General features: G+C 38.9%; 1 protein-coding gene across 1 annotated transcript; it reads left to right on the top strand.

Moving 5' to 3' along the window:
- Window positions 1-4000: 4000 nt before the first annotated feature.
- LOC128993444 (LYR motif-containing protein 2-like) lies at window positions 4001-9796 on the top strand. The gene is made up of 3 exons (XM_054417345.1): window positions 4001-4217; window positions 6188-6328; window positions 9656-9796. The coding sequence occupies exons 1-3, from the start codon at window positions 4176-4178 to the stop codon at window positions 9737-9739; spliced, it is 267 nt and encodes an 88-aa protein (XP_054273320.1). The 5' UTR covers window positions 4001-4175; the 3' UTR covers window positions 9740-9796.
- The last annotated feature ends 114 nt before the right edge of the window (window positions 9797-9910 follow it).

Genomic DNA, 9910 nt, shown 5'->3' with positions numbered 1-9910 from the left:
CCTACCCGACCCGACCTCATCCAACCTTACCCGACCCGGAGTGACCTGACCACACCTGACCTGACCCTACCCGACCCGGTCTGACCCGACTCTACACGACCTGACCCGACCTGACCTGACCCTACCCGACCTGACCTGACCCGACCCGACCGGACCCCTACCGACCCTACCCGACTCGGCCCGACCTGACCCGACCCAACCAAACCTGACCCGACCCTACACGACCCGACCCGACCCGACCTGATCCAACCTTACCCGACCCAGAGTGACCTGACCACACCTGACCTGACCCTAACCGACCCGGTCTGACCCGACTCTACACGACCCGACCCGACCTGATCCAACCTGACCCGACCTGACCTGACCCTACCCGACCTGACCTGACCCGACCCGACCGGACCCCTACCGACCCTACCCGACTCGGCCCGACCTGACCCGACCCAATCAAACCTGACCCGACTCAACCCGACCTGACCTGACCCGACCTTACCTGACCTGACCCGACCTGACCTGACCCGACCCAACCAAACCTGACCCGAATCAACCCGACCCGACCTGACTGGACCTGACCCGACACAACCTGACCTTACCCGACTTAACCTGACCTAACCAAACCCGAACCTACCTGACCCGACCCGACCAGACCTTAACCGACCCGACCTCAACCGACCTGACTGACCCGACCCAACCCGGACTGACCCGATGAGACCGGACTGACCCTACCCGACCCGACCTGACCCGACCCGACCGGACCCCTACCGACCCTACCCGACTCGACCCGACCCGAACCAACCTGACCTGACCCGACTCAACCCGACCTAACCAAACCCGACCAAACCCGAACTGACCTGACCTGACCCGACACAACCTGACCTGACCCTACCAGAACCGACCAAACCCGACCCGACCGGACCCGACCACACCTGACCCGACCCGACCGGACCCATACCGACCCTACCCAACTCGGCCCAACCTGACCAGACCCAACCAAACCTGACCCGACTCAACCCGACCTAAAAAACCCGACCCGACCTGACCTGACCCGACCTGACCTGACCTGAACCGACCTGACCTGAACCGACCCAACCAAACCTGACCCGAATCAACCCGACCTAACCAAACCCGACCCGACCTGACCTGACCTGACCCGACACAACCTGACCTGAGCCGACTTAACCCGACCTAACCAAACCCGAACCTACCTGACCCGACCCGACCAGACCTTACCCGACCCGACCTCAACCGACCTGATTGACCCGACCCGACCCGACCGACCCGACGTAACCCGACCTGACTCGACTTAACCCGACCTAACCAAACCCGACCCGACCTGACCTGACCCGACCCTACCCGACCTTACCCAACCCGACCCGACCTGACCCGATCTGACCTCACCTCACCTCACCTAACCCTACCTAAACCGACCTGACCTCACCTCACCCGACCTGACCTGACCCGACCCGATCCAAACTAAACCATTCCGACCTGACCTTACATGACCCAATCTAACCTATCTAACCTCGGATACCCACTAACTTGGTAATAAGAAATTTAATTTTATTTCTACTTTTAACCTAACCAATCGATTTTATTACATTAAGGGCCGCTTTCCACAAATCAAGTTTAACTCTGATCGCGGTTTAAACTCTAGTTTAACCTCAGATCCACTTTCCCCAAAATAATTTCTCCGTTTAAACTAGGTTTAAGTTAACCCTAGGGGTGAGGCTGGTTTAACTGGCGATCTATGGGTTAAACCAGAAGAGAAGAATAATAGCTTGATTTTGATTGGCTCTTGGCTGACTGGTTACGTTCGGCAGACGGCAATGACAAATATCCTTGTTTGACAAACATAACCTAAAATAAACTGAACTGGAAATAAATTAAGAAATAGCAAACCAGAACCTATGTAGACAATTAATTCATGACTATTTCAAATTTAAAAGATATAAGGCTACAGATATACAGTAATGGTTTTAAGGTTTTTAAATGCGTAGAGTAGGCCTAAATTATTATATTTTCGGTAGGTAGTATCGTAGTTGTGTACAATCGATAGGTTACCTTGTCCACAGCAACGCAACAGTGGTTGGAAAGTTTGCTCATAAGAAGCCTTTTGGTTAGATTTTATTTTAACACGGAGTCCTACATTACACAAAAGTAAATATTAGTTAACATTCGAGCCTAACCACTAGCCTATTGTGTAAATTAACAACTCCTGTAGTAGGCCTGAAATTAAAATTTAATTTAGAAACATTGATCGAACGTGTCTAATGCTGAGTAGCCTAGGCCTGCCATTTACAAAAGGATAGGCTCTAGTTTTTAATCCACAAACATTAATTTTGCGTCTTTCCCAACATTTTATTTTCCCATTTAATTTTATAAATTAGCATCAGTACAATTTATCAGCCTGCAAATAAAAATGTTTCTTTTTAATGTCAACAATTAATTGGAGACAATGTCACGAAACTTAATACAAATAACCAAAACACGAGAAAATTAATGACAGATATGTCGTAGTGGGGAGTTAAACAGATAATATTGCAGACAAAATTGCATAACAGTGTTGCCAACATTGTTGCTTGCAAAGAAAACCTAGGTTAAACTAAACTGCCATGACAAAATAGTGGGGAAAGCCATCCTAAGTTTAACCCGCCGATTAAAGTTAACCGAGATTAAGTTAAACTTGATTTGGGGAAAGCGGCCCTAAGAGTTCAAATATGTTATTTTCTGCAAGAAAAGAAGAAGACATTAAGTTTAGAATAGTAAAAAGGGTTTGGCATACATTAGCAATATTTTATATCTATATATTTCAACAGAGCAGCAACTTAAAAAAGTGCGTTTTTCAATGGTGAGTGTACGGGCTGCGTCGGTTACTGCCAGTAGATGGTGGGGGGAGCGAGACCGCAAACACCGCCCGCAGTGCTACTGAGAGCGCAATCCAGTAGTTCTTTACATCGTTGGCCGCGGCCTGGTACAATTGGCAACGTCGCAAGTGGTGTTGTTTGGTGACAGACGTCCCGCTACGGGGTGGGGCACACGGAAGATTTCTCAGGTGCCGTTTGACGTCACTAACTGCTGATGTCACTAACTACGTCTGAAGAAACAAACAATTTTATAATTGTTCTATTAATTAAACTGTCACCTAACCTAACCAAACGTGCTGATAATGAAAAAATTGAATGAAGGTTTACTCTAAAAAATAGTTTTGTTCATAAAATAAAATTATAAATGCTTAATACTCAATTTTATAATTTTTTAATTATAACATTAAACTGTCATAACCTAACAAAACTTGCCAACAACAAAACAACAAATAAAACTTAGTGCTGCCAGTGGGATTCCAACCTGGCACCTTCGGATTATCAGCCCGACACGCTATCCACTTCACCACCGAGGCCAATGTCTTAATTCCGTATCGTTGCGGTAATGGTGTTCCCTCAAGAGGAGTTCTGGCAGCTGACGTCATCGAAGGCTCTTATGTACCTCCAAACCGAAACAATATGAATTAAAAATCATATTATGTACACCCTCAATCGTTGTAAATACACAAATAACATTAGCTGCTTTCAAACAAAACGGCTGTTACAAAACCACTTGTGACGTTGCCACTTCGAAGGAGTTAAAAAGACCTGGAGTTAAAAAGGTGGCCGTGGTGGAGCCCCAGTTAGTTGTGGAATTAGTTTTGAAGTGAGGGGGAGGACTTGCTGACTTGGAGATCCTTAAAAAACCAACAGATAAGCAAGAACGAGAAAGTAGACTAAAGTAAAAACAAAGCGCAGACAGTTGGTAAAGTTACAACCTGTCCTGTGTGCTATATTCAATTCGTTGTAAACGTTGTAGCAGATAAATCTGATACTGTATGGATGATATGTGTCACAGTTCCGGGGAACAGTTTACTCGCGCTTGCGCATTATGATGAGAGGAGTAATCCGCGATTGAAACGGATGTAGGTAGGGAATAGGGATGTTACTAATGTAAGTAATGTAACTGAACTGTGTTTGTGTTTAGTGTTAGTGTTGGCAGTGCCTATTCGCACGTCAAGTCACCTCGTTTAGTGTTTTGTTGTTTAGTTTGTCAAAAGTCAATGTCAATGTTTTAAGTTGGGTTAGGCTCCAGTTCTAAATAAAACTTGTATATATTGTAAAATATATTTTATAGATCATTACAGCGTAGTCTACATGGCAAGTAATATTAAAAACCCAGCATTGTCACTGAAACAGGTGATTTTATTGTCATTTCCATTCAGCAGCAGTTATTTGCGGTCCGTCTCAGCCTAACAACTGTGTAACATAACATTTTTAACACTTCACTGTGTAGACCTAATAGCATTCACAAAATTTGTTATTAATAATGTATTTAGTATGTACATAGTACATAGTAGTAGTATGTATGTAGTTATTTAATAATGTAGGGTATTTTAATTTTGTTGTCTACATCCCATTGAGCTAGATAGGCTAAATATAGGACTACGGTAATATTTGATACAATTGCAAGATCTTATTAGTTAACTTACCTAGGCTACCTATATGAATCTACCTACAAATAATAATAGGCCTAGGCCTATTAGCCCAACTTAAATGGCTTAGGAAAAAATATATTATTAAGCTGGTTATACAATGCGATAAATGACAAAACACCATTAACAAACATGATGCAATTAACAACAATTTTTTTTGCTATCTTATGAATCAACACAAATCTGTGCTAGGCCTATGATTGTAGAAGCCAAAACTAGTTTCTCTCTAAGTCGAAGAAAACTGCAGCACTTTTGATTTTCCATTCAACGCACAATAATTTTTAGTGTTAGTTTAAGTTATCTGTTGATTTTAAAATAGTCAGAGGATACACACGTCTGGTAACAGGACGTTGATCTCTGTAATAATCCTTCTGTTCTGTTCAATACAGTGGGAAATAGATGATAATCAGACAAATCACATCTATCTAGCCATACTGTACTGAACATAACTAGGAAGATATTGACATCTGGATCTCTGCTCAAGCCTGCAGAGGCTGTAAAGCTAACAAAGTTAATGATAGGCTAATGAAAAAGTCGAATGAAGGTTAAATTCTGTTTATAAAATAAAATGTATTACCAATGCCTCAAATTCTACAAAATGATGTACAGTTAGTTAAAAAGAAATTTAATTCTAAGCAAAATCTTTGACAAAAAATTAGTGTCACCGATGGGATGCGATCTGAATACCTCTTAGACATCAGCCGAGTACTCTATCCACTACACCACAAACACTCATTGGCTGCAGAGTCAATCACAGAACTACCAACGAGTTTTTCAGAATTTTGTTTTTTGCTGTTAGGCAAAATAACATGTATCCTGTTTTTTTGTGAAGTTAACTTAACTTGAGTTTGTTTGAAGGGAAGAAGCCAGCCAAATTTTTTGCTCTATTTTGGTTCGGCCTCCAGGACCGCGCTGTCAGTCCCCCTTACGATCATTGTTGTGTCATCCTCAAATAGGTAGAGATTGATCTCCGGAACAGAATCTGTTGTGTTTACTTAATATAAAACAAGAAAGAGGAAGTCCAAGGAAAGACAAATTTTTTTGTTGATGAAGTTCTTTCAGATTTCGAATTGGTGTTTTATTGAATTTCAGTAATTTGGAATCGGTTGCTAATAAATATGAGCCACCTCAGGAGTAAAATGTAAAATACTGTAGCAGGTTTGACACATTAAAATGCTTTAGTTAGATCAGGGCCATTCTGAAATTAAGTGGAACTTTAGTGACTCTTAGACGCGAGGTTGAGTTTTACGATCTAGGCAAAGCCGAGGTCTAAAAATGAGCGAGGGTTAAAAAGACACTTTTTGCCCATGTGCCTATTTCTAGATTCTGCACGTGACAGGTAAATGTCTTTCATTTGGTACCAACTGTGTGTAATTCGGTTCAGTAGTATGGTCAGGCTAGCTGTCATAAGTTTTGCAAAAGTTTTTTAGTACTATATAAGATAGTAGGATAATATATTATATTATATTCATTCTAATCCTCTACAAAGGGTGTACGTCTATAAATGTATTCAGATTGTTATTTAGTCTTAAAAAAAGATTAGAAATAAATATTCTTTCATAAAATAATGAAAAGAAAAAACTTGGATGGAATTCCACTTAATTTTAGAATGGCCCATAGCATAGCTACCTAAATTAAGTTTGAAATGAGCTTAATTCTATTACTTTGTTTCAGTTTATGTTAAGGCAACAAGTGTTGAAGCTTTATAGAGATATTTTACGGAGTATCAAACAAATACCTGATAAGGAGAGCCAGAGAGACTTAAGACAGTGGGCAAGACATGATTTTGAGACAAATAAACATCACACTGAGGAGGTATTTTCCCTATGTTTAATGTATCCTTAATTTGTATAAAGCATTTTTTCTGTTTACATAGGTATAAATAAAACCAACTCATTATATTTTTAAAAAGAAACATTAGTATCCACAGTGGGTAAGTTAAAACATAAATTGGGAATCAGGTACAATTATGTTCAATTGCTCTTTTGTACGGAATTTTAAAATACACTTTTACTGACATGTCATTGAATCCGGAAAATACAATTATGTTTTTAATAATAACATTTGTAAAAAAACAAATCTTGATAATGTTTGCAAACTAAATTTAGATCACCAATTATGTTCAAATAAAAAACATACTTATCAGGTTTGCAGTTTTATCCAAACATTCAAAATATTTCATAAAATAAAATGACTGTTCTTTTCAAATTTTTATGATTATCTTTTATGAAGACATCGCGATCTTTGAAGACGACAATGATGCCTCGGGAGATGCCGTGCCAAGCTAAAGTGCAAGTTTAGGCGGTAATACATGTGATAATGTTTTTACAGATTATTGAGAGAGGGGGACCCAGCAAACAAACTTGCGGGGGGGCATGCAGGCTCTTATCGCCGCCACTGATTAAGTGCATAGGTTTTTTAGGCTACTCCCCACAGCGCTGGTAAATAATTTAATAAAAATACTTTGTAAATAAGCTGTACCAAGGATTAAGTGTCCAGCATAACTGGCACTACACTCAGCCAATGAGATCTGATCTTCAAGGGCAAAACAAGTACTGGCCAGTAACAATTTACAACAGGATTTAGTGCTAGTAGCCTCAATTAAATCTATACTTATTTAATATGCAAGCAGGATTTTTGTGACAATTACTCATCCGAAACTACTAAACTGATTGACATGTTTTTGGTGTAACTGGAAAGAGCGTAGCATGAAGTTGTGCAGGAAACTTTTATTTTAGGTAAATAATTAAAGAGTGAGGAGGCCCTGTTGCCCTTTAAAGTTTCGTATTTCTCCATAAGATTAACATGGGAAACAAACATTGTTATGAAACTCCAGCTGTTGGCTGTAGTAGGCTTGTTCTTATACAAGCACTTAACAGATATATTTCTATTAATTAAATTTGTTATTAATCCTATTAATGCGTCTTAATCCAATAGCATAGCCTAGGAATAGTCCTTGACAAGAGCTGTAAGTAAGTAGGAGCAAATTATGCTATTTTTTAAATGGAAGTTTCATGTTATATGGAAATTTTTTTGTTATCGTTACAACTATTATATAGTCCAGGCAGGTCTCAAATTTCTTCAGGTAATTTCCTCTTCGTTAATTTAGTAAGCCTTTAAAAAATCTTTGTAATCCAAACAAGGAGGGGCTTGTGATGATTAACCACAATCAAAAGCTGAAGTGAAGGTTGATAGACCAGCTTTCTCATTACTTTAAGGTTTAGTGTTGGTTTTTTATAAAACCGAAGTTGAAACTATCGATAAAATAAAGAAACTACTTACATTGATTACTAATTTCCCTGTCAATCACTTATAATCATTCAACAGCTTCTCTTGTCACCAGTAACGTCTAAACGTCGTCTGCATTTAGCGATTTTATTTTATCTGTCAGTAATCATAGAGCAACAAATGAAGGAAATGAGAACCAAAAATGTGCATAACACTCATATAATGGCTTTCATGTCCACTCAACGTTGTAATCTATCTATCTATACTATTATAAAAAAGAGGTGGTTGCTGTGTGTATGTGTGTATGGGAAAAGTAAACTCAAAAAATACTGGTCGGATTGGGCTGAAATTTGGCATGATGATAGCTCACATTCCCGATTAACATATAGGCATATTCTTATTTCAAAAATCCTTTCGGGCTCCGCCCCAGTGGCTCTGGAGTTTCCCATGTTAACCTTATGAGAAATGGAATTATTGAATCTTAACAGCTGTTTCAATTAAACAAGTTGGTTCTGTTCTATGATGTTCAATAGCATTAAAGTTACAAGGATTACCAACAGGGTGCAGCACTATTATTTCTTTTACATTTATGACAACAGCTAATTTGCAACCAAAAGGTGAGTGAGCGTAGCGAACGAACTTCAACCTGGAGGCGAGTTAGCGTAGCGAACGAGCTAACCTGAAGGCAAGTGAGCGCAGCGACCGAGCTCCAACCTAAAGGTGAGTGAGCGTAGCGAACGAGCTCCAACCTAAAGGTGAGTGAGCGTAGCGAACGAGCTCCAACCTAAAGGTGAGTGAGCGTAGCGAACAAACTTCAACCAGGACGTGATTGAGCCATGCGAACGAGATAATCTTGAAAATTAAGAAGTTAAACGGCGCAAAGCCCGCGGGTTACAGCTAGTAGGTAATAAAAAGGCTGCACCAGCTGTATGAAGCCAAGAAAGTCAAGCAAAAGAGAGCCATACGTATCATGTTAAACTTAGGAGATAACCAATCGGCAAAACAGTATTTTGCTAAATTAAATATCTTTACAGTGTATGGATTATATATTTATAAAACTATAATCAATCTAAAAAGTGAAATGAATACACATACACTTCCAAAATTGAGAATGACACATAATTATAATACTCGGCATCGGAACTACCCAGCCATCCAGAGGCATAGTTTAGAGTTTTATAATAAAAAAACCCACTGCTGCAGGTACTAGGTTTTTTTATTCTCTGCCCAAAGATTTAATGGAAATTAATAATATTAAGACATTTAAAAAGAAATTGAACATATTTATATTAAGCAAATGTTACTACTCATTTAGTGAGCATTTTGATAATATTTTATAGAATTAATTGTATTTATTGACGCCATTCTGTATTTATATTTGTAAAATTAAAATCTTGAATAAAGTGTTTCTGAATCTGAATCTAAAGTAGTTCGGCCTAATTTTCTTGAAAATTTGTTTGAAAGACGTTGTTTCATGTAAGGTTGTAATAAAAATCACTATCCCAATCAATGTGAATGTAGCGAGAAAAGTAGCTAAAATTCCGCTACAACTACTTGAAAAATGTAGCAGATAAAGCTACAAAATCTTAAAAAGTAGCGTAGCTACAGCTAATGCTACTAAAAATCTATCAGTACCAAGACCGTCACCTAAATATCCCTGGGAATAATTTTTATTCTTCAGAACTCACTCTAATAATTTTAATTTAACCTCAAGCTTTCACTACCATTGCTCTGTTAATGATTTTCTCTTGATTCTTCCAACCTAGGGGCAACCAACAGATTTGTAAAGAGTTATTGGTTACAAAATAGACAATACATAAAATCCCCATTTTTCCTTTACAAATAAACTAAAGTTAATTTTTCTTTACAATTTTAAATATAAAATATTTATTTACATATATATTTTTGTTTCAGATAACTATAAAAATGATGATTAAGCATGGAGAAAGAAGTTTGAAAGAATTACAACAATCTTTAGACCTGAGTTCTGCTAAATAAAAGTTTGTTACCTTGTTCATTTTGTTGTAGGTGAATAAATATAATACTTATATAATACTTAATAGATTTGTGCAACCATTTGACTTCCATAGATTAATTATCTTAATTTACTTCTAATTTCATACATTTTTCCCTCTAGTTATGACCACAACAAAATACTATTTTGAAGCA

This window comes from Macrosteles quadrilineatus, unplaced genomic scaffold (genome assembly GCF_028750875.1).
Source record: "Macrosteles quadrilineatus isolate MER2022 unplaced genomic scaffold, UCM_ALF_1.0 Scaffold_4__1_contigs__length_99947679, whole genome shotgun sequence".
Lineage (NCBI taxonomy): Eukaryota > Metazoa > Arthropoda > Insecta > Hemiptera > Cicadellidae > Macrosteles > Macrosteles quadrilineatus.
This window is presented reverse-complemented; position numbering and strand designations above follow the sequence as displayed.

Bases quoted from the DNA above. Each gene is read 5' to 3' on its own strand.
- LOC128993444 (XM_054417345.1), top strand. From the start codon at position 4,176: ATGGCAAGTAATATTAAAAACCCAGCATTGTCACTGAAACAG. The intron at 4,218-6,187 runs GTGATTTTATTG...ACTTTGTTTCAG, and splicing joins CAGCATTGTCACTGAAACAG to TTTATGTTAAGGCAACAAGT. The intron at 6,329-9,655 runs GTATTTTCCCTA...TTTTTGTTTCAG, and splicing joins ATAAACATCACACTGAGGAG to ATAACTATAAAAATGATGAT.